Below are 26494 nucleotides of genomic sequence, written 5' to 3'. Positions count from 1 at the left end.
AGATTCGATTGGAAGTGAATACAAACAAGTTCGGAAAATGACATTGGGAGAGGAAGCTGCAACAACGCTACCTGCTGAATCAGGCTCCAAACAAGTAGAAGAACAAGTTGTCAATATTGAAACAGTTGAAGCCAAAGATAACACGGGGATAGATTATGGAAAGCTCATTGGTGAGTATTTGAATTATAAAACGATTATTCAATAATGAGTAAAGGTTGTATTTTTGGACCTACCCCGGTGGAGGTCCTATAAATTAACCTGTGTTTGTTTGTCCGTCCGTTCGTTCGTCTGTTACCAACTTTTTTCAGGATTGAATCATAGGAATCTTTTGATTTTTGGTACAAAGATGCAAAATGGTGGTGGCCAAAATGTGATGGAGCCCGATTTTCGAAAAGAAAATCTTTTGGGCAAATTTGGGCCAAAAAACGGCTAAAAAACGGGTTTGGATCATAAATTTTTTTTGATTTTTTGCATGAAAGTAATACCATCATAGGTAAAAGATTGCTCAAGCAGAATTTTGCAAAAAAAATTTGTTGGCTCAAAAAACGTATGTTTATCTATAAGAATCACTATTAATAAGCATACATCAATGTTCTTAGTCAAATTACTGAATTTTTTTATGAGATAGATGTTTTTTTTGCTCATGATGGCTTACTTTTGAAGAATATGTGTGTTTAGACAGGAAATTTTAGTTGCTTGATGAGTTCTTATAGAAAAAGTGGCCAAATTCGATATTTTTTATAAGCACATTATTAATTACTTAGGTAAAAAATTAAAAACAACAACATTTATAAAATTAGTAAAAGCTTTTCTGTCTGTCCATCATCAGTGCTATAGAATAGTAAAATTGAAAATCAAAAAAGTTACAAATTTATTCGTCTAAAATCATTAAAAAGTAATAAAAGAAAGCTATTAAAAATGAAAAGAGGCATTCTCACGGGATAAGCTGGAGTTTTTACAAGCTCTTATTTGATTTGGTTGGTCGTTAAGATGTAATAAAAGAATCTCATTACTTTTTCTAAAGAACGCGTCATCTCTATCACTTTAAATGACCAATCAGTGAAGTATCTTGTAAAAACTCCAGCTCATCCCATTCTCACGGGATATGTGAATGTCTCTTTTCTATTAAAATCTATGTTACACCATTTCTAAAAAGAATTAGAATTAAAAATTAAAAGAATTAAACGAGCAGAGTCGAGTTGGTCATTAAGACGTGGTCTCTTAAGGGCAATTAATGCGGCTCAAAGTTATTATGTTCTGACCACCTGGTTTCAACATTACGTTGGGCTTCGCCGATATAATTCAATCTGCAAGAACACGTGCCTTCGTAAATTTTACACGCTGGGTGTGGATTTTTATCCTTAGAGTTAAATAACTCGAAGGATAAAAAAAAAAAAAATTATTTAGGTATTAGCTTTTCTCGAGATTGGCTCTTGCATAACTATAAACCTTCGAATGTGACGGAGCCCGATTTTCAAAAAAAAAAATTTTGGGCAAATTTGGGCCAAAAACGGCTAAAAAAGGGTATTTGGACTTCGTGAAATATTGGATCATTGTTTTTTTTCAGATTTTTTGCATGAAAGTAAAGTAGGTAAAAGACGGCTCAAGCAGATTTTTGTAAAAAAATAATTTTTCGGCTCAAAAAACGCACCTTTATCTATAAGAATCACTATTAATAAGCATACATCAACGTTCTTAGCCGAATTACTCAGTTTTTTGATGAGTTAGATGTTTTTTTTGCTCACGAAGTCTCGAATATGAAAGAATATTTCAAGAGCATGAAATTTTGGTTTCTAAACGTTTTTTTTATAAGAAACAAACGACTAATTTTGATAGATCGTCACTATTTGTGTTCTGAATGATTGTTTTATAATGGTCACGTCACGTAGATATCAATTATAAATGTCTCATGTTACAATGCGACATATATTACATATCTTCACTGTATTTTTCCGAAATTCTTAACTTCTGCATTATTATTTGTTGATCAGAGAAATAATCTGTATGAAATTTATGCTCGAAAAGAAGGAAGATATGTTTTTTGTCGCAGGAATAGAATTGGGGTTGTAAGTAAAATAAAATTTTAAGGCAAACCGAAGGCGAATTACACTCTGACGTCAGTGTAGTACAGCTAAGGTTCCCCTTTAGGATGCTGATAATTTTCAAAATATTCAAGATATTCTCAATTTCATTAGAGTCCTGTGCATTTCGTACATTTTCACCAAAACATACCAAACGCTAGAAATGCATTGAGATCATGATCCAAAAAATCCCGCATTCACGAAGTGCCCATTAAGATACCCAATATCCGAGGTCAGAGAGTGTACTCCTGGATGACTCAAATTAAGATAAGTGAAGGCTAAAATTGGGCCATTTAGAGCAAAACCAATTCAAGTTGTTGTTCAAGTCGTTTACGCTTTATTTTGAAAATATTGCAATTAGACTATATGTAATCACATGATAACGAGTGCAATTTGAGAATAATTGCACGAGTGACTTTTTTGTTAACTATTAATCTCCCGAGTCCGAAAGGACGAGGAAAATTCGAAGCAAAAAAATCACGAGTGCAATTTTCGAATTGTACGAGTTATCATGTGATTACGAGTTAATCGCGCACAACGGGTTTGACTACTTTCCCCGTTAGGAAAGTAAATTACACTGAAAATTTCATATTTTTCTCTTCTCTCTGTTTTTCTTTTATTGTTGTTTATGGATTTTCTTTCTCACAAAATCATTTTCGAATGCAACTAAAACGTTCGATGAAAAAAAAAATGTAAGAAAAAACATTTGAATCAATTTTGTAAACATCGGTGCAGCAGCGAAGAGTGTGATTAACGATTAATTGCTCTCTGCAGGATTCAATTAACAATTAATTGCTCTCTTTGAAGGGGCGCCAAATAAGAAAAAATAACTCATCGTGCGACAGGGGGGGTCGGTAGTAAAATCTCAGACATATATGAGTAGTAAAAGGATTTTTACGAATTTTTACATACCACCACCCAGACTCTTGGAAGAGGTATTTTACTACCCTGGTAGTAAAAGCTTTTGGGACAATTTGTCATGGAGACCACCTATTTTTTGGTTGCTTTCCGGACTGATTTTGCAAAAAAAAGCTAAAAAATGATTATTTCTGTGACACATTTTTCACGTAGTGCAAAAATTAATGTTTTTCCCTTAGAATTAAGTCTTTTTATATTGACAAAAAATTCGAGAATTTTGTTTGCAGCAAACAACTCCACAGAAAAATTTTTCAAATTATAAAATTTATATTTTTTCAGAAAAGTCATCCAGAAAATTAAAGAATTACAAAAAATAGCTAAAATTGCCATTAAAAAGACCACCTTTTAGTATTTAACTACCCTGGGTAGTAAAATTTTTTTTCGATTTTTTGTCACACCACCAGTCACCGTAGTAAACGTCATTATGTCTGAGATTTTACTACCGACCCCCCCCCCTGCGTGCGATTAAAAGTAGTAAAAGCTATTAAAAACTTATTTCGAAGGAACCAATGCCAGGTTCCTTTCTGAGACGTTAAAAGGGATATAAATGTCAAAAATGTGTTAATATTGGAAATAGATTCATTCTAAGGTAAATGCTAATGCAAAGTTCTGAGGCTATTCGGCTTTAAATCTTGATTGCAATAATATCCCTGTAGCAGTTCTCATATGACTGAGGTTTTCACTTAACTTTCGCTTATCTTTGATATAAATTTTAGTTGTTCACGCTATCGTACTTTCTAGAGCAATTTGGAAGTCAACCGGTCTCACAGGAGCAGATTGAGAAAATCGAAAGACTGTCAGGATGTGAAGCTCACCGCTTTTTAAGAAGAGGAATCTTCTTTTCTCAACGGTATAATATCTTTAAATTTTTTCAAATGAATAGTCCAATTTGTTAATTGAAATGTAAATGAAAGGCTTTAGATATACCTATTTAGTGGACGTTATAAAGATGAACAAAATTTACTTCAAGGGCTCTGACCACAATTTCTGCCTGATGTAGCCCACAAAACTTTTTCATGTTATACATTTTCTGTTAGGCAAAGTATCCTCGAATCTGAACATTTGAAAATCGCAATGAAAAAAATTGATGCTGAAGAAAATGAAGACTTCCCGCAACAGATTTCAACTTTGAAGACCTTATTTTCTGCGAAAAAAGATTTTTTTGAAATATTTTTCGGTAGATGGTGGATGGTGCTTTTACCGGCACAAAATTGATTTTCGGAAAGGCTTTGTCTCAAAGTCTTAAAAATAATGGTTTTCGCAAATTTTTTATAGAAAAATATAGTTATAACTTTTGATACATCAACTTAGAAAACTTTTCCGAAAAATTTAGATTACAATTCATTGCGGACTATTTAAGAAAAATCGAAACAAAAAGATTGATTCCCCATTGAAACTTAGCACTTTTTATAAAAGAATGGACGATTTTTGTCATTTTATCGACGATCATTGAAGTCATTTTTATAATTGAATTCTACTCTAAACAGATTTTATTAAAAAACGATTTTTAAAGATTTGTTAAAAGTAACCCAAAACAAAAGATTTAACTTTCAATCCCAAAAACCAATTTTTCGACTATAGTCAGAATCATAATCAGCCCTTAAATTTTTGGTATTGTATTTTTTTTTTTGCAAAACGACTGCACTTAGTCGTCCTATTCGGTATAAGTTTTTTCAGATTAGAAATTTTCCTTTAATATCTGAAGTTGGCCATTGTTGAAAAGAACTATCTATAAAATTACAAGCAGGAAATCCGTTTTTCTTGAATTTCTTGAGTTTAAACAATTTTTGGACCTACCTGGAGGCCCTATAAATTAACCTTTGTCCGTCCGTCCGTCCGTTCGTTCGTCCGTCCGTCTGTTACCAGCTTTTCTATAGATTGGCTCATTAGTTTTTTCTGATTTTTGGCACAATGATGCAAAATGGTAATGCCCAAAATGTAACGGAGCCCGATTTTTGAAAAAAAATCATTTCCGGCCAAAAATGCCGGAAATATGCCGGAAAAACCTCTTTTTTGCATTTTCTCGAGATTTCATCATTAGTTTTTTCAGATTTTTTGCACAAAGATGCGTATTAGCAGTGCCCAAAACATGGCAGAGTCCATTTTTTGAGAAAAATTCTTTTCCGGCCGAAAATGCCGGAAATATGCCGGAAATCGCCGTTTTTGCAGATTTTCATCGGACTTTTTCCTTATATATCGTTGTTTTTTCACACAAAAACATTATTAATAGCAATGTCCACGATCGAACATGGTTCAATTGTCGATAAAACTGATATTTGAAGCCGGAACTTTCTAAAAATCGCCGGAACAGCCGATTTTCGCCGGAAAAACGGTATTTCTTGAGTTTCTCGAGCTGTACTTTATATTTTTTTTATGGAATTTTGCACACTGATGTAAAATGAGAATACCTAAAAAGTGACGGAGCCCGATTTTCGAAAAACATTTTTTTCCGGCCGAAAATGCCGGAAATATGCCGGAAAAACTGGCTTTTTGGCATTTTCTCGAGATTTTATTATTAGTTTTTTCAGATATTTTGCACAAAAATGCGTATTAGCAGTGCCCAAAACATGGCAGAGTCCGATTTTTGAGAAAAGTTCTTTTCCGGCTGATAATGCCGGAAATATGCCGGACATCGCCGTTTTTGCAGATTTTCATCGGACTTTTTCCTTATATTCCGTTGTTTTTTCACACAAAAACATTATTAATAGCAATGTCCACGATCAAGCATGGTTCAATTGTCGATAAAACTGATTTTTGAAGCCGGAACCTTCTAAAAATCGCCGGAACAGCCGATTTTGGCCGGAAAAACGGTATTTCTTGAATTTCTCGAGCTGTACTTTATATTTTTTTATGAAATTTTGCACACTGATGCAATATGACAATACCTAAAAAGTGACGAAGCCCGATTTTCGAAAAACATTTTTTTCCAGCCGGTTTTTTGGCATTCTCTCGAGATTTTATCATTAGTTTTTCAAATTTTTTGCTCAAAGATGCGTATTAATATTGCCCAAAACATTGACAAGTCCGATTTTCGAGAAAAAAAATTTCCCAGCCGAAAATGCTGGAAATATGCCGGAAATCGCCGTTTTTCTGGATTTTCATTGGACTTTTTCCTTATAATTGGTTGTTTTTTCACACAAAAACATTAGTAATAGCAATTTCCACGATCAAGCATGGTTCAATTATCGATAAAATTGATTTTTGAAGCCGGAACTATTTAAAAATCACCGAAACAACCTATTTTCGACGGAAAGACAGTATTTCTTGAATTTCTCGATTTCTGTACTTTATATTTTTTTATGAAATTCTGCACACTGATGCAATATGACAATACCTAAAATGTGACGGAGCCCGATTTTCGAAAAACATTTTTTCCGGCCGAAAATGCCGGAAATATGCCGCAAAAAACGATTTTTTTACATTTGATTGATTTTTTTGCAGAAAGATGCGTATTTGCAATGCTCAAAACATGGCTGAGTTCGCCGTTTTTGCAGATTTTCATTAGATTTTTTTCCTTTTTTCAAGCATGATTCAATTGTCAATAAAACTAATTTTTGCGACCAGAACTTTCTATTTATTTTTTCCCTACAACCCTTCCCTCTCCCCCCATCAACAATCATTGATGAATTTATTGCGTTATGCATTTTCGCTAAACGCTATATTTTCTGACCGATTTTTTTCTCCTCGCATTGCTATCTAACTTTTATCATCAGGTAGGTCCATTCAGCATCTAGCTTGTTTTTGTTTTGTTTTTAATGTGAGTTTGTTTATCTTCAAATAACAACTGGGAAAGGCTTGAGAGGTTGAAGAAAATCAGGATTTTCTCCGACTCCTGTTTGGTCGTTACATCTTTAAGAGTAGTATAATTGAATATCGAAAAAGTTGTTTCTCGAAAATTGAGCTTCTGACTGCCACACTAATTGGATCTGGACCTCGGGGACACTTGGGAACAATAGGTGCTTGGTATGTGCGAGTGGTATGTGCGAGTGGTGTGCTACCTTTTTTAAAACTCTATTTTTTCGAAGTAAGAAAATGGCATGGTTGATTTCCCAATAATATTCCATATCATTGCAATTTTTAAAGCTCTCCAATCTCTTTTTTAGGGACATGAATCACATCTTGTCAACAGTTGAAAAAGGGAAGCCATTTTATTTATATACTGGACGTGGACCATCGTCAGATGCGCTTCATGTTGGACATTTGATCCCCTTTATATTCACCAAGTAAGTCTCATCCTTTTTACCTGAGAAACATTATGTAAATTTTCTTCCATGTACGTGTGTCAGACTTTACAGAAAATGTACAGTAAATGGCTCCCAAAATGCAGGTTTGACGTTAATCGCTGATTGCTAGTCACAAACAAGTTTTAAAGGATTCTCAATCAGCCAGATTCATTAATGCTAGCGTTTCCTCGTAAAAAAGTCTGATTGGACGAGGATTAATTGATAATTTTGGGTTTATAAGAAATTTTACAGGGCTTTTTCCCTTCGAATTTCCCACTGTTTCTGTACTGTTAATCGCTGGGTTAAAAGATAAGTCGACAAAAAGGAGCGCAGAAAGATACGCTGATGCATCTTCTTTACGAATTTGTTAAAGTCAAGGGTATCTGTACTTTCAAATTTTCGTGAAGTTGATAAATTGAGACCTACATTTTAACTTTTTGGACCTACCTCCGGGTGCCCCGGTGGAGGTTCTATAAATTAACCCATGTCCGTCCGTTCGTTCGTTCGTCCGTCCGTCCGTCTGTTACCAGCTTTTCTCAGGATTGGCTCATTAGTTTTTTCTGATTTTTTGCGGATTGGCTCATTAGTTTTTTCTGATTTTTTGCACAATGATGCAAAATGGCAATGCCCAGAACGTGACGGAGCCCGATTTTTGAGAAAAAATTTATTTGGGCAAATTTGGGCCAAAAACTACCTAAAAATAGGGTTTTTTGGACTTTGTGCAAAATCCTGTCATTACTTTTTTCTGATTTTTTGTACAAAGATGGAGGGCAAGATTCTCTAAAGAATGGCTGAAGTGGTTTTTCCCGGAAAATTCTTATTCGCCTTAAAAAACTGATTTTCGTATTTTGGGGGAAATTCTCTTTAACCAAATAAGAAAATATAGCTTTTCTCAATGTTGACTCGTTATTTTTTTCTGATTTTTTGCACAATGATGCAAAATGACAATGCCTAAAATGTGTCGGAGCCCGATTTTCGAAAAAAAATATATTTGGGCAAATTTGGGCCAAAAACTGCCTAAAAATAGGGTTTTTGGACTTTGTGCAAAATTCTGTCATTACTTTTTTCTGATTTTTTGTACAAAGATGGAGGGCAAGATTCTCTAAAGAATGGCTGAAGTGGTTTTTCCCGGAAAATTCTTATTCGCCTTAAAAAACGGATTTTCGTATTTTGGGGAAATTCCCTTTAACCAAATAAGAAAATATAGCTTTTCTCAAAGTTGACTCATTATTTTTTTCTGATTTTTTGTACAATGATGCATAATGGCAATGCTTAAAATGTAACGGAGCCCGATTTTCGAAAAAAAATATATTTGGGCAAATTTGGGCTAAAAACTACCTAAAAATAGGGTTTTTTGGACTTTGTGCAAAATCCTGTCATTACTTTTTTCTGATTTTTTGTACAAAGATGGAGGGCAAGATTCTTTAAAGAATGGCTGAAGTGTTTTTTCCTGGAAAATTCTTATTCGCCTTAAAAGACGGATTTTCGTATTTTGGGGAAATTCCCTTTAACCAAATAAGAAAATATAGCTTTTCATAAGGTTGACTCATAATTTTTTTCTGATTTTTTGCACAATGATGCAAAATGACAATGCCCAAAATGTGACGGAGCCAGATTTTTAAGGAAAATTCTTTTGGGCAAATTTGGGCCAAAAACAGCTTAAAAGGTTTTTTGGGTCTGAATGATAGAATGGTTTAAGTGATTTTCGTATTTGGGGACATTCCTTTTTACCATTTTACATTATTCAACACACAAGCTTTATTTTTCCATTCTGAATTTTTGTACAATTATTGTCACTTTTTTCTTAATTTCATCTGATGTTAATCATTAGGTAGGTCCATTCAGCATGTTGCTTGTTATGGACTTTTTTGACGTAAAGTACTGAATACGTACGTCACTTCTGAATATCGCATTTTGGGGTAGTTTTGAAAACTTTAAAACGTTGTAAATCCGATTGTGTTTGAGTTAAGTGTATGATGTTTCTATTTTCCTGTTCATAATTTTTATTCAACGGAGATGCTTATTCTCCATAAAAAGAACTTCAGAAAAGGTGGTAAGACTTTTCACCAATTTTTTACTGTTTTTGAACTTTCATGTTTGACCCTCTCAATGACAAAGTTAGTAAAGACAACAAATGATCTTGTAACTCAGTTTTTGATCAGTCGTAGATATTGAGAACTGAATCAGCAAAGTGCTTTTCCCGAGTATTATAGTCCTTTTCACCTTGTTCACAATCTTCAAACCTGTATTTTGACACAATTTGACACTCTACAATCTGAATTTTAACGATAAAAAGTAGAATTCAATCCGAAAAAAAATTCTGAAAATCTAAGATAGCTAACACTTTTTTAGAAATCGCTATTTTAGATTATTCGCAAAACACAAGAAATGAGAGTAAATGTAAATTTGACCTGCATTCTGGTGGTCCAACACTGTAGGAGGAAGATAGTGGCCTAGTACTTATGAAGATATGCCTTGTGTCATTATTGTTTACGCATATTTTTTTTGGACCTACCTTCGGGTACCCCGGTGGAGGTTCTATAAATTAACCGTCGTTCGTTCGTTCGTCCGTCCGTCTGTTACCAGCTTTTCTCAGGATTGGATCATTATTTTTTTTCTAATTTTTTGCACAATAATGTAAAATGGCAATGCCTAAAATGTGACTGAAACCGATTTTCGAAAAAAATATATATTTGGGCAAATTTGTGCCAAAAACTGCCTAAAAATAGGGTTTTTTGGACTTTGTACAAAATTCTGTCTTTACTTTTTTCTGATTTTTTGTACAAAAATGGAGGGCAAGATTCTCTAAAGAATGGCTGAAGTGTTTTTTCCCGGAAAAGTCTTATTCGCCTTAAAAAAAGGATTTTCGTATTTTGGGGAAATTCCCTTTAACCAAATAAGAAAAATAGCTTTTCTCAATGTTGACTCATTTGAATTTTTTTCTGACTTTTTGCACAATGATGCAAAATGGCAATGCCCAAAATGTGATGGAGCCAGATTTTTAAGGAAATTTTTTTAGGCAAATTTGGGCCAAAGATTGCTTAAAAGGTTTTTTAGGCCTGAAGTGTTTAAGTGATTTTTGTATTTGGGGAAATTCCTATTTACCATTTTACATTATTCAAAACACAAGCTTTATTTTTCCGTTCTGAATTTTTGTACAATTATTGTCACTTTTTTATTATTTTCATCTAATGTTAATCATTAGGTAGGTCCATTCAACATGTTGCTTGTTGGATTCAATTTTATTATTCCAAGTGGACTTCATTTCGTCAATTGCACTTTGAATATGTTTTCTTTCTTGAACACTTCGACGAGGTTTCAAAGCTTTATATACTTTATGCTCTTGTGTGCTTAATTATAGGGGTGGAATAAGCAGGGGGGGTACTCCAGATAGAAATTAACAAAATGCGGGGTCATGATTAAGTGCTATTGACCTGATTTTGCTAAAAATCCCTAGGAAAATGAAGGTTTTTGGCCAATTTTGGCACTTCGTAGCATAAAGGTCATAAAATGGGGGGGGGGTCATTATAAAGTGATATGGGTGTGATTTTTTTTCAAAAATTGCAAAATGATCCCCTCATCATACAATCACGCACATAAGAGTAGGAGAATGCAAAAAGATTAAGGAAAATAAAACAGAAACATAAATATAAAAAGTCTGTTTTAAAAATAATAAGAAAAACATACAGAAGCTATAAATTTTACCAAAAACTAAACAATCGAAAGACTTTAAATATCTCATCGAGCTAAAGAGAAAACGAAGGATGAGAAGGATGGGTGCTGCGTATGGAAAGTGAGAGGTAGCCCTCGGGCTAAGCTCTACTTAAAGAAAATATGTAAAAAGACCGTTATTGATAAACTGTAAACTTAAATGAGATTGTTTCATAAAGGTCAATAGACCTGCGAAATATACTTCTATAATAAAAAAAGTTAATATTATTACCTTGATGGGGGACTAATGCAAATGGGAGATTTCAGGATATTTTATGGGAAGTGGGGTAGAAATTGCAGAAGTTAGATATAATATTTCAAATAAATGATTGATTATGTGTCTATATTTCTAGCATTTGTGTGTTCATTGCAGGAAATTGTTATTTTTATTAAGTTATTATGCAAAATATAGCAAATCGTCGGATCACAAAATTACTCTTCCAATGGAGCGAACCCCGGAAAAAGGGTAGTTGGGGGTAGAGAAGACCGGGGGGGTTTAAGACCCCAGAAGGGGGAGACCTGAAGACCTGGAGGACACCATAGACTTGCCAAAAATTATTTACCAGTTTGAAGATTAAAGATGCACTGATTGATATGAAGATGATGGTTATTTAGCACAATTTTACAAAAACTTGACTTTTTCACTTAGGCGAAAATAAAAAATATAGTGTTTCCGGAAACCGGCCGGATGAAAAAAAATCTTTTCTGGCCCGGCCGCAGACTCGTTAGTAGTTGATACATAAGTATTCAGGGCTTACTTCATACTGTTTGTACATAAAAGTTATCTTTAAAGAGTTATATTTTTATTTTTGCCTTATTAAGAGTTTTTTTTTACTTGTTACTAATTACAATGTTGTGCCGTGATGCTGATTGTGTCTTTCATGAGTAGAGCAAGAAAACATTTTTTCACCTAATTCTCCAATTATTTAAAATCCAATTTTCCTGTTCCTTTTTGTTACTGTTCTTGTTCTGTTCGTAGTGGCCCTTCGTGGAAACAATCCTTGAGCTGTCTAAAAGCTCTCCCTCCTCCCTGCTAAGGAGGTCCAACCTGTTGTGACCTACCCCCTTGGAATTCCAGGCAATTTTAGGATCATACCCCTCTGGAATTCCGAATTTTTACAAATTTTCAATCATTACCCCCTTGGAATTCCGCTTATTTTTGACGGATTTCCGTCTACCCTTATGGAATTCCACTGCATGGCAAACTTTACCCCCTTGGAACGGAAATGGACCTCCTCAACAGGGGGTGCACGATTTTTTTCTGGAAAAGCCCATTGAACGATTTCTTTTCAAAAGTAGTCAAAATAACTATTTAAAAAAGAAACCAAGCCATCAGCTCATAACAATTCATGGTATAACTTTATCCTATGAGCTAGCAGCCAGACCTTGCGGGCTTAATCGAAGGAGGAAGCCTAACAATGAGTTCTGGAGGCCTTAACTACTATATTTTAAGAAAAATCAGGGTAGATTTTTCACATCACACCATTTTATGTGGATTTTCATTATGAAATTCTGTTCCGCTTTTTTTCCGGATACACTAGAATTACAAACTTTGCTACGAATATCGACAGAAGAACACCATTTCATCAAATTTTCGTTTTAGATATTTACAAGATGCTTTCAAGGTTCCTCTTGTCATCCAATTGACAGATGATGAAAAATTCTTATGGAAAGAAAACTTGAAGCTTGAAGAAGCCAACAGACTTGCTTATGAAAATGTGAAAGATATAATAGCTTGTGGTTTTGATAAGGAGAATACATTTATTTTTTCTGATATGGACTTTATAGGGTAAGGTTTTCGGGCTTTTTACATACGTAGAATTGTTTTTTCATGTGTCCATGTGATGTCAAATGTATGATTCTTAAAATCTTACTCAATTCCAAAGGCAGTAGTTTGTGATTTCAATCAAGGAGATTGATTGTCGCTTCAAATGTAATTAAAAGAAGTATGATTGGAGGATAATTCAGTGAGAAATAATTCACATGTATTTGTATCTTTTGTAATAATGTCATCGATCATTTTTTAGATCTTCTCCTGCTTTCTACAAGAATATATTACGAATACAAAGGAATGTCACCTTCAATCAAGTAAAAGGCATTTTCGGTTTCGGAGACAGTGATAAAATAGGTAACTAACTATATTGCTTAGCTTTGAAATGACATTCAAAGTAATCAATTTATCATTTAGGGAATTGGCGAACAAAAGCGCAAATAAGTAATTTAGTTATTGGCTCCAAAAAAACTGGCTAAAGATTGTTCCCATTATCAAAATCATAATTAGAAGTGTCTCTCAAAGTCGTTTTTTTGGTTACTTTATAATTTCAATGCTCAAAGATAGGGGGTTTCGGGATTTTTACGAATTGGGGGTGAGAAGCTTCTGAACTTTTGATGATGACTGACTTCTTTTTACATAGTATGCCTGGTCCTGTATTGAAAAGCTGTTGAAACTTGTACGAAGCATAAAACTTTATGGAGGCAAAATTCTCATTCAAATCTCAGACTCCAAAAAATGGAATCTATTGATGCTGATTTCGAAAAATCAATCATAACTGCTGACGTTGGCAAAAAATTTAGGACAATACAATTATTTCTGATAAAGGTTGAGATGTTAACTTGAATCAAAAGCATCAAAATACTAAACTTTTTTGCAAAGAAAATTGTTTGCGAATTTTCTAGGAAAGTGATTAAGTGATTAAGTTTGCGTCATTTTTCTTTTATTATTTTTACGAAAACATTCATAATGGTATGGTTATTTATTAATTTCGCATAGCGAAAGTATTACGATAGCCTTTCGCGGCGGCGGTGTAATAAAAAATTTTGAAAACGAAAGTTATTTAGAAACTTCTCGAACATTCTCGAATATCCTAAAGATCGACTCACTCACTCACTAAGATAAAATCCAACGTTTTGTCAGTCCGCAAAGTCCAGGTATACGTAACCAAACATTTGTAAACAGTGCTCGTTTTTAAATATGGCGGTTTTCAGCATGCTGTCAGGCTGCTGCTTGTTTGAATTTTTTGTACTTTTTGTGCTTTTTAGAGTATTTAAGAGGTTTTTTATTTCTTTTAGCATAGTATTTTATGTTTGTGTAGTTAGTAAATGCACCAATAAAGTGGTAGGAATCTTGCAAATAAAGAGTTGCTCTTGAACATCACCATATCACTACAACAACACAGCAGGTATGATCTTTTTTACAGGTAGAAATATAGATAGGTGTGGGATTTAGTTGTGTATAACAGATTATCAGTTATTAAGTATTTCAAAAGAGGGATTTATGGCCGGGGTTATCCGGAGGGGGGGGGGTACTTGGGCATCGGAGCAATAATCAATATCCGATAATCTAATGACATTTAAAGCCAGACCACCCGGATCAATCGAACTTGTCAAAAACCAATTGAACAATTTGAACTCCATCTATCATTGAACGATTAAAGTTCAAGTAAATAAATTAATTGAACTCAAAGATTTTTAAAAAAATTGTGAGTGTTCGTTTCAAGTTTGATCAATGTGTTGGCGGTTCGATCAGTACAATTTTTCAATTTTCGGCAAGTTTGTTTCATCAGGTCTGGACTGGATGGGATTAGGGAAAGCTTAATTACATACCAGCTGATCGCTTATTCAGGCTCTAAGCTCTAAGACAGATTGATTGTTAAACGGCCCCAAATCCAATCAATCATTTCAATCAGTCAATGATACGAATGCTCAAAATTTTAGAATAGGCTCGATTGCCCAACCATAAGTTGGTCTAAGACCAACTGACTTGTCTTTTCAAAGTCGTGGTGACAGGAACCAAGCTATTTTTTTTACAAATAGCCTGATGTCAACATCCCTAAAAAAGATGTTTTCCTTTCTGACCCTTTGCCTTTATCAGCGATTCCGACCTTTTATTATTTTATTATTCCCAGGTTTAAAAAAGGGTATTGGAATTAGATGAGTGATGTCAACATTAGACAAATTTACGGTATTGATTATATGGGAACCAATTGATTGGTCATTGATTTAAAAACGTATCCGTCATTTTGTATAAGATTTTCATTTCCGCACTAAGATTCCTTTGCCACTTTTCTAGTGAAAAAAGACCAGGACTTAGAGTAGTTGAAAAACAAGCTTCTGAAAGTTAGGCAATTTCATTAAAGATTATCATTCCCGATTATCCTTTCAAAGATTCTGGAAAAATAACAAGAATCTTAGTGCGGTAATGAGAATCTTCTTAAGGGAAGAAATTTTTGCGGAAAGAAGTTTTTGCAGAATTTAATTGTGCAGTTCACAGCTCAAAATTCTGAAGTTTTGCGGAATTTGATTTCGCGGTTGAGAGGATTTTTTGTTTAAAATATGGCCAATTCCTCCCTAAATAGGTGAGAATATTTGTGTTTCGTGGAATTTAACCGCAAAATTAAATTCCTCAAAAATTTCTCCTTGCTAAGATAAAAAGTTACAGGCCCTGTGGAGTAGGACAATAACACCCAAAAATGACCAAAATATAGCAAAATATATACTTTGAGCTTTTAAAATTTAGGCAAACTTTCACTTTATAGTTATTTTCGATACCACTTTTTTTTCTTTTTTGTGAAGTTCCTGAGTGTTTTTCCACATTCTGAGTTTTTTTGTCCCCACTTTTGGGAGTCACTTCAGATATTTTCTGGCTGGTCTTTTTGGTCTTTTTGCATTTCTATCTATATACAGTATCCAGTGCCTTAAGAGCCATTTTATTGTAGAAGTGAGGCCCATGTGAGATATTTTGGTCTCAAAAAGGGCAGAAATTTGGCGAAAACGTGGTTTCGGCCTATGATTTCTAGATACCGAGGAATATTCAGAACCTCATTTTTTGGACCTACCCCGGTGGGGTGGAGGTCCTATAAATTAACCCGTGTTCGTTAGTTCGTTCGTTAGTTACCAACTTTTCTCGAGATTGGCTCATTCAATTTTTCTGATTTTTTGCACAAAGGTGCATTACTATAAACCCTCGAATGTGACGGAGCCCGATTTTCGAAAAAAAAATTTTTCCGGCCGGTAGAACCGGAAATGTCCCGAAAAAAGCGGTTTTTTGAGATTTTCTCGAGATTTTATCATTAGTTTTTTGCGATTTTTTGCACATAGATGCCACATTAGTACTGCCGAAAAAGGTGTCGAAAACCGTTTGCCGAAAAAAAAATTTTTCCGGTCTGTAGAACCGGGAAATGTGCCGGAAATCGTCATTTTTCACATTTCCGTCACATTTTTTTTCAACTTATTTAATTGTTTCTTTACAGAAAAATGTTCTTTATGATGATGCCCAAAACTTAGCATCGTTTGATTTCCAAAAAAATCATCCTTTGAATCCGGAACTCCTTAAAAATCGCCGGAACAGCCGAAAACCGGCGTAAAACGGTTTTCCTTCATTTTTTCAACTTATACTCGACAGATTTTCATGATTTTTCTTTCACCGTTAAACATCGATGCGTTTCTTAATTGCTTTCTCCGTTCCAATAGATATATAAATCGAAATTTAAAATTATACATTACTTCCATTAAATTCTAATTATTCGTTTTATAAATAGGTAGGTCCATTAAAGTATTACTTGTTATTTTTTGTGTAGAACTTATCCCATATTACCAAGAAATGGAGAAATGGGAACCTTTTTATGATCAAAATGGGCTAAAAATCATTTCAAAGAGGCTCTTCCATTTTGCGGACCCAAGAATAACTAAAAAGGCCAAAATTTCAAGAGGCCATATCTCAGCAACCGGAAGTAATTTTTCGGAAAAATTTTCAGGGGATGTTTTTTTCATTATTCTGAGCAAAATATCCAAAAATGGGGAAAATCTGAAGACATCACTTCCTCACTTTGCCCGGATCTCTCAGAAAATGGCTCTTAATATTTTGCAGATTTATTTTGACAAAGAAATTTGATAATTTTAAAATAAATTTTTTCTTTAAAGTCCGTCTCAAAAGTATGTGTATATATCCAAGAAAATTTTGAGATTTTAAAAACTTTCCTGATATATCTTAATTTTTTTGACATTTTCACAGCCCTCATTCATGCAATCTGTGTTCAGATTTTCGTATCTTTCTTGAAAAGTAGGTCTAAGACAGCCAAAAATGACCAAAAAGAGCAAAAATAACCCTCTTCAATCGTTTAATATTATTATTATGTATTTCATTCTATGATCTATCTATCATCTATGAATAATCGTGCAATTTGCGAAATTTTCGACTCTAAGTGTTTAGTTTGAAAGCCTTGTGTTTAGCATGGGAAATAAGGTCGTGAGAGAAGTTTCATATATTGGTAAGTCGAAAATGTCTGAAGTTAGGTTATCCCAATGTCAAGTCGTTTCGTCTGACTACTAGAAGTTTAAAAATTATAATTATTCTTGGTCAAAACATCCGCCGGGAGTCTCGAAGCTAAAGTACAAGCTTACAATTATTACAAAATATTAGCGAGGGCGACCAGCAAATAATGTGCATTTTCGCAAAATTATTGTTTATCTCCGTGATATAATTGTTCGCCTGGCACATCCATTGGATATATGAACGGAAAATATTGAGCGAGTGGGGTTGTACCCTATACCAATAGCGAGGTTAAGCAAGAAGCTATCTATTACGTACGGAATCTATTACGTGAGTTTTTCGCGGGCTAGAGCCCAAATCTCAAGGCTAACTCTGTCCCGTGAAATTTGACCTGTACGTCGTATTTTGGGGAGTGGATCTATTGCGCGAAATTCTCCAATCTCACGTAATAGCATGGATTTATCATAGAACTCTGGATAAACATCAAATAAAACGGTGGAGAGCGACCATTGTATTTCCATTGTTTCAGAAAACAAACAATGTTCTAGCTTTGTCCGCAAAGGACAACTGTCATGGCGGCTCGAAGGTCCCTGATTTTGAAAAAATGATTAATAATCCCATTTCTAAAAAGTCCTGTAACTTCTTGTTTTTGTATATTTACCGGATGCAACTTTGAAAATGAAAGCAAGAAAGCTTAACGAATACATTTATGAAATTAAATGTGAAAAAAACTTCATCAAACAAGAAAAATTGAGTAAAAAGCCTAGAATGACGCTGAAAATAAAGTTGCCAATATCTTTCCAATTTTTTCCCGGGAAGAGCTAGGATTGATATATGTTAGACTGGAGTATCTTGGCTTCATAGTGATATGAAAATCTTTTGGAGGCACGCGGTGGCACGGTGGTTTTGGCGAGGTGGAAGTTTGAAATTTTCTGGTGTCAACATTCAATTCTTATATATAGCATGTTTGTCGCATCTTTCTCGCAGCTTGAAACGTCATAACGACATATCATTAGCAATCAATTTGAAGCATTTGACTCTCTTGAGAGATCTTTAAGTCTCATTTGGGAATTGTATAGCTGTGTTTTGATGAAAAATGCAATAAAAAAATTTACGAAGAATTATTAGTGAATGGAGGAGGGTGAACAATAATGTCATTACTGCGGACAAGGCTAGAACATGAGAAATCAATGAAAAACCAGCTCGTTGTGTATCCACAGTTCTATGATAAATCCATGGTAATAGATATCGATTAGGATATAAGCATGATCCACGGGAAATTTACCTTACGGAGATTGGGCTGAATCGTTTAGGATCAAAAATCACCCGAAAAAAATGTAAACAGAAATGAAACTTTGGTAAATTTTTTTTGATTTCTGACAAGTTAGAGCTCAGAAAACTAAAAACAGAAGAACTTTTTTGAATCTCATCTATGGAAAATATGATGCATACAAACAAAGTGAAAGGATTTATTGCACAAAAGAAGGTCAAGATGTAAGTGTAATAAAATAATCTTTGCAGAAGTGTCTTTCTCGTTCTTTCGTTTTTCTTCTCTTTTTTATCTTGCTTTTTATATGCTCTGAAAGTCCAAATACATCCAAAGTAACCATTACAATGAACAGCATATGTAACCATATTTCTTTTTCATGTTTTTCAGTGTTTCTGTGGTGCCACCATCAAGTGCGAAGAAGCCAAAGTTATAATATGTCAAAGCAAAGAAACAAACACGAGAAAAAGACTGCTCTGCCAAGCCCAAAGAAATTTACCCCTCCACCTGCCAAAGCATAACAGAAGAAATCTTTATTTATTTTTCCAATTTCAAATGCTACAACTAAGCAACGAGATCCAATTTCTGCTGCTCTTCATCGTCAACTATATATTGTACGTACAAATCAGCCTGCTTAAAACTTGATGTCACACACAACTGCTGGACTTCAAACCGTTCCCCAAAGTTATATAAAGCTCTATCTTCTGGACAATTGCTACTGCTTTGAGTTCTCAATCCTTCGTTAACTGACTGGTCATTCTTCAACTTCTTCTACATTATAACGTTCAAGAAAGTTTGGTTTGATTCTAAGAGACATCTTCCTTCCTAAAAAGGTGATATCGGTACCTTGGAATGCAAAGAAGCAGAAGAAGTAACACCTGCCAGGTATGAAACACAAGACAGGGTTTGCACACTTTTTTATAAGAGTGTTTTTATTGGTAATGGTGAAGCATTCATATTCATAGAAATTCAGCTAAATAAGGATGACATAGCTGTACACTATACTCTTACAGATTATTTTTTTTGTTTATAAATAAAGCAGTAATTTTTGATTGGTACCTATGTAAACTAGGAATTAAGTTATGAAATTATATATTTTTTTGCAATGTTAAGTCATTAATAGATATATTATGATCATTGAAATGATAAGTCATAGACATATTTTTGTTTACTAAAATGTTGAATAATAGTAAAAGTAATAGAATACTCTGACAATATGCTTGTCTAGATTTAATTTTTGTGAAAAACATTTGTCTTGGGAAAAAACTAAGTAGATTAAAATTGAAAGTAAGGGGATTTTATAGACCAAGCCACTAAATAAAAAAAGAAGAAAATTTTAGAAGTTGGGGCCGAAAGTGAGATACGGAAAAATAAACATTACGTCATACGTAATAGATCGCCTTTTTTGCTTAACCTCTTTTTTCTCTATGCCGTGAAGCTTTAGGAATCAGGCTAAAACGCCTCGGATCCAGTCTAAAAACTCACGTAATAGATTCCTTACGTAATAGATAGCTTCTTGCTTAACCTCGCTAATGAATCTCTACTTGGTATGGCTTGAATCTTGAGAAGCTTTGACTTTCGGAAAAACTTCAACCTGCAAACTTCAACTGCTTACTGTGACTTGAAGAGTCAATAAACTCCATACATTTCTTATCTAAGAAAATCGTTTCTATCCCCTCCCTTCGGGCTTTAAACACAATGGGTGGGGCTAAAAGACAAGATTCACATGGTTAACTTATCTTTAGATGTATGAAGCTGCCTGCTGATCTTGAAAAAGCAATAGAAATAATTTACTTGGACCATCGAAATTGTAGACCATTGGTTTTAATTTTTATTCGACATTTTCAACTTTCTATATTAGTTGTCTACAATTATATAACATAGTGTGTAAGGGGGGGGTCCAGGTCCCACCAAAAAAATAAGGTCCCAGCACACACATTAAAACCCCCACCTAGAATCAATCATGCATGGTCCCACCACTGAGTATACTTTAATCGGATTAATTTTCGCGAGATTAAATTTCGCGATTTCGCGAATTTTTGCCATTTTCGCGAAATTAAAACTCGCGAACACGCGTGAGATTCCTGATTCGCGAAATTAAATCCACCACAAAACTTTTAAAATTGTATTTTTGGCGGAGAAACTATTTCCAAGTCTCCATTTATGGCAAAAAATGGCTATTTTCAGCTGTTTTCTGGCTTATTCGCGAAATTAAATCCACGCGAAATATTTCAAAACTCTGACTCGCGAAATTAAATCCAGAAAATTTCGCGATTTTTTAGCTCGCGAAATTTAATCTCGCGAAATTTAATCCGGTTAAAGTATCCCCCACCAAGATTTTGAAAAATTTGAATTCCCAGCAGAATTTAGGAAGCAAAACTTAAGTCTTCTTTCAAGTATAATACAGGTCATATGTACAAGATTATCCACTAGGTTTCAATAGTAAAAGATAACTACTAAAGTTATATATCATTGATTGATGTTGATGAGATGTTTCAATTTTACAACCAAACCACCTTAGTCCCACCTTAAAAAATCAGGTCCCACCTAATCCTGTTTCCCCCCCCCCCCCCCCCCCCCCCCTGTGAAATCCAAAAAATCGGAAGTCCCACCTAAAGATTTTGAACCCAAATCAACAAAACCCCCTTAATTTAGGGGGGGTGCACACTATGTGTAATCTTATAAAAAAGAAAAAAAAAACATTCCATTGTCAGGTAAGGAGTACTCATATTGTTCTTCTTGTTTAATTTTATTCAGGAAAGATTTCCTTTCCCGCTGTCCAAGCGGCTCCGAGCTTTGCATCATCTTTCCCTGAAATGTTTGGTCCAAAACTTCAAAAGATACCTTGTCTCATCCCATGTGCTATCGATCAGGTAATTGTCATTTTATTTCCTTCTTTCTTTCCCTCTTCCGTCTAAATTTGACAGGCCACGCATTTCGTTTCCATACTTTTCAATGGAAAAAAGTTAAAATTAAAAGCAATACCTTGTTGAAATGATAATTTTGAGTGAATGAAATTGGAATCAAATGCTTATACTATAAAGTCCTTATTTTCTGATGAACCTTAACGATGCGTTTTTACTCAGGATCCGTATTTCCGAATGACACGTGATGTAGCTCCAAGATTGAATTACATAAAGCCAGCGCTGATCCACTCCACCTTCTTGCCTGCCCTTCAAGGAGCCAAAACGAAGATGAGCGCCAGCGTCACCAACTCTGCTGTTTTCCTCACTGATACTCCAAAACAAATCAAAAATAAGGTTCGTAGTTTTTACTGAAGCAAAAATTGTCTTAGTAAAATGAGATTTTTTCTCTGACTTTGAAGATCAACAATTTTTTTGGACCCACATCGGAGGTCTTTTAAATTAACTTGTTAACTTTGACGTTCTCTCTTGCAGGTGAATAAATATGCTTTCTCGGGAGGGCGAGACACAGTGGAAGAGCACAGGGAAAAAGGAGGAGTTACTTCCGTTGATGTTAGTTACCAATATCTCAAGTTTTTTTTGGAAGACGACCAGCGACTTCAAGAAATCAAAGAGGTAAAAACTTCATTGAAGATATTTTTGTAACAAAGTGTATCTTTAAAAATTGCTTAATTGGAATGGGATAGAAATTGAAATTTTCTCCCGTTCTTTCATCGCCACTGTTTCGACTAACTGCTTTATTGCTGTATTCTTCATTAAAGGTCCTGGTTTTATCTGTTGGAAAATTTCAAGTACCCCCACAGAACTCTTTCAACCAGACGGGTGTTAACTTTGTCTATATTATAAAACCTTTAAATTGGAACTCACCCAACCTCGCATGAAGCTTTTTCGTTCCTTCCCACGCCTTTTCTGTATTAATCTTTCAGTTGGTTAACTCTTGATCATGGTGGATTTCTAGCAATGCAAAATTTCCTTTCGATGCCAGTAGATTAAAACAAACATTTTTTTACATTTTTTTGTGGCAGAAAATGATTTTTCTTGAGACAACCTAAACAACCTAGTTAATCAACTTGGTGAAAGTAGCAAAAAAGTACTTTAGATAATTTTCTTATAACATATTAAAATTGTTTTACGTAGTTTTTTCCTTGGAAAATACAATAACTTGTAATGGTCGATTTTCCTTGAAAAAAATACAAGTTGTTCCCCTTACCATGTGTTTTTTATCTAATTTCCTTTGAAAATACTATAAATTGTTTACAGTAATTTTCCTTGGAAAATATAGGAAATTATTTTGGCGGACTTTCCTTAAAAAGTACAATAAATTGCTTTAGGTTGTTTCCCTTGCCAAATACAAGAAATGTGTGTTATCTAATTTTCCTTAGAAAATACAACAATTTGCTTTGGGTTGTTTTTTTTTTGCTAGATACAAGATACAAGAACTTGCTTTAGGTTGTTTCCATGGCGTTGTAAAATACAGGGCTAGCAAACATGCAGGCGCGGCGATTTTACGCAGACCACGAAATTTCCCGCCTACTCCATCAAGGTTTAGGAAAACTTGTCCTTTGTCTCCTTTTACCTCGGAATACAATGCACCGTTTAAACTTTATCCAAGAACAGAATGACTTCCATGAACACTTGATCAACTAATGAGCTGAACCACCAAGATAGTGTTCTCGGGTCACACGTCGAATAAATTCGTCGGAAAACCATAGGTAAAAAGAGGTATTCGTTAGAATATAATTTTTTAAGTTCATACAACGTCATTTTTGCAATTTAATTTTTAATAAACCAGCTGCGCTGGAAGCTCCGGCTTAAGAGATTAAAAGATGTGAAGAATGAGTTTGTTGAGTTGTGTTAGAACGTTGCCCACAAACTAATAATCAGAAAGCAAAGTAATAATTTCATTGTAGAGCGAGTATGGGAAATACTCTTAATGAATAAATAAACCCAGCTGGAAGTTTAGCTCTTTTAAGTGATTACACATGCAATTTCTTGCCTAAAGTGCCAACCCAACCCCCCCCCTCCCCACTCATCCCCCGACTAAAAAGTACAAAATTGGATCTAAAGGAGATAAACGTTTAGAAGTCAATATTTCCAAGTTCTTGTAAATTTATATTTTCTAAAACTAGCCAATAGCCAAGCCATGATGCGCCCGTTGATTTGATTGTCCGGACCGGGAGAAAAATAGCCTAAATTAGAGGCCACGGCTTTCAGCTAAGCATTATTCTGTTGGGATAATACTTGGAGGAGACTAGGATAAATCAAATAAAATGGTACGATAGTGTGTATGTAATAGTAGTATGTTTGGAAAAAACCTGTCTCCGGTTTAAAAAATCTTCAAAAGGAACGGTCGCCCAAGCCTTTGAAATTACGAGTCCAAAAAATGATCATTTTCTCAGCCACAATACTGTGAAAATTTCTCCGATCTTGTTCAAATTTACACAGGAATTGTGTTTTAGTATCCTTTATTGAATTCCTACAGTGATATGTTTGGAAAGAATCTGTGTCGGGCTTGAAAAATCAAAAGGAACGGTCGCCAGCCGCGATGAAAATTTACAACAAAGTCCAAAAATGATAATTTTCAGCCATAACACTGTCTGACTGTGAAAATTTCTCCAATCTTGTTAAAATTTACACAGGAACTGTGTTTCAGTATGGTTTATTGAATTCTCATAGTGATATGTTTGTAAAAAATCTGTCTCGGGTTTGAAAAATCAAAAGGAACGGTCGCCAGCCGATGATGAAAACGACAATAACAAAGCAAAAAGTTTCCATCAATCTTGAGTTTTTTGGTTTTGTGCGTCTAGAAGAGAAGTTAACCATAGTTATATGCATTATAAACACTCGATCAGCTGAAGATTCATGGCCAAAATTTCTCCAAAGTCTTTCCACATTGTTAGAGAGCCAGTATGCATCAAACTTGTCATAAATCATGTCCAAAACATCATGAATAATGATGAAAATGATCGATTTTTCACTGAGATTTGCCAGTATTTGCTACACAGTCAGCTAGTCCACTTTCGGCAGCCATCTTTTTCTAAATACTTTCGGCCAATCAAATCACAGTATTATCGGAATGAGTGATTCGTTTTTGTTAAATGGGAACAGATCATCGGATTAGATAAACAAACAAAAAATGTCTTGACCGTTGTCGGAAGAGAGAATTAACGACTCCTAGGCCGGAGCAAAAATATTATTTTCTTGTATGTTGAATGGAGCATTAATTAAGGGCACTGAACATAGTGAATCTTTGACATTTACCACGTACGTTAAAATACGATGTTAATTTCTCAAAAATGAGAGCGAGTTCATTTGTCATGCTAAGGAATCGTCTTGGAAGACGCCGCGGGGACGGCTAGTTGGAATATTTTCCAAAGTATTCGATTTCTTCTTGAAATCTACACAAAATCCTCCTTTGGCTCTTAGCTGATACTGAGACCCTGAAAAATAGAAAACTGATGAAAATCGGTTGTGATGAAATGTTTCTCCGATGTCGACGAGAAGGGTTCTTACCCTTGTTTTAATTGACTTTCTTGTACACAAAAACCAAAAAAAATCGAGGCATTGAACCCAATCTCTTAGACATGATTAGTATGTATTTCATAAAATATAATTTTTCCCAATTTAGGAATACGAGTCCGGAAAACTGTTAACTGGTGAAATCAAAAAAATCTTGATCGAAACGTTACAACCCATAGTTGCGCAACATATCGAAAGGAGGAAGGTGATAACGGAGCAAGATGTCAAAGACTTTATGACTCCTAAACCCTTGAAGTTCGGCGAACAGTATCAACTAGATACGAAAACAAAGTAGAAGTAGTTTTTTTTAGTTTTTAGATTATCGCTCTATTTATTTCATTTTCTAGTTCTCGAGTGAACTAATTTTTAAGGAGTCTGGAGTAAAAATACGCATTTTTTTAATAAGCAACTCCAATTTTTGAGTCAGGGCTGGGTTTGCTTAGCATTCTAGCACATTTTCTGAAAAGTCTGCTTTGACCACCCCTGATATTATATCATATTTAAGCTCATTGGATTAAGGGCTATCGTTTGCCCGGTCATTTAAAAAGCTTTTACTTGAGGAGATACTGATGGAATTGGCTAATAAGAGCTATTGAGCCTTGGCAACCTGGTTGCTTATTTAAAAAATGTGTATTCGTTTTCGTATGAATTCCTGCTATGATATCTTTTGGATCGTAATGTACATTTGGTTGCTACAGTTACCAGGCTTTTTTCTTGACCGGCTTATTAGGATTTTTACTAACTAACTCTGTCAAAAGTAATAATAAAGCGTAATCTTCGAAAAAGTATCTTTCGCCGAAAGTTTCGAAATACTCGCAAACATACCGGACTCTTTCTTCATTGTCGTTTATATTTCATCCATTGACACCTAAAAGCAAGGAATTCGACTTCCGTCTAAATTTTTTCTCTCGGGGTATATAATTAATCTATTTTACTACATGCAAAACAAACTTGCAGAAATGCAACTTAAATTTTGTCTTATTTGGTGGAGGGATCAACCATTCTCTGTATTTGATACGAAGCAGGGTATTTTTCGAGTTCAGAAGTTGCGAGTTGGCACTTTCGAAAAGTTGGTGAGATATTATGAAGTCTACGGCAACCGAAAGTTTTAAAATTTTATTAATGCAGCTCAAAAGTACAAATTTCAGATTAACCAGTACCAAACATATTATTAGCTTTTAAGACCCTGATAATGGTAAGGTGCTGGCTAGCAAAGCCAAAATAATTAGTACTATGTCAACGTCATTGACTGACAACATGACACGTTTTTATAAAAATATTGACGGCACAACGATCGTCAAACAAATTCCTCGAAAAATATTGATTATACTGCAAGTGATGCTTATTGTAAAGAAGGATATACGTTGACAGGCATTATAGCCTAAAAAAATTCATAGAGATTATAGAGCTAGAGTTTATGGAGTTTATAGAGCTAGAAAAATAATGACACTTTCTTTTGTCATTTTATCATTGGAATTGACACTTTTTAATAAAAATTTTGATGAAGTTATAATATACAATGATTCTAAGGTCAATTTAAATCAAGAATTTGTTCGTACTCAATATGATGCAGGAAATATAAA

General features: G+C 34.4%; 1 protein-coding gene across 1 annotated transcript; it reads left to right on the top strand.

The window, feature by feature from the left end:
- On the top strand, positions 1-26494 carry LOC136812513 (tryptophan--tRNA ligase, cytoplasmic-like; the record flags this gene model as incomplete). Its single annotated transcript, XM_067069009.1, is given in 9 exon segments — positions 1-170; positions 3741-3849; positions 7103-7222; positions 12537-12722; positions 12961-13061; positions 21226-21341; positions 21555-21728; positions 21867-22007; positions 25021-26494. Coding segments are annotated over 9 exon segments (1303 nt in total), but the record flags the coding sequence as incomplete, so codon positions are not given.

Source organism: Clytia hemisphaerica, unplaced genomic scaffold (assembly GCF_902728285.1).
Source record: "Clytia hemisphaerica strain Z4C2 unplaced genomic scaffold, Clytia hemisphaerica genome assembly, whole genome shotgun sequence".
NCBI classification, from domain to species: Eukaryota; Metazoa; Cnidaria; class Hydrozoa; order Leptothecata; family Clytiidae; genus Clytia; species Clytia hemisphaerica.
Note: the sequence above shows the minus strand (reverse complement) of the source record. Positions and strands in the feature narration are given on the sequence as shown.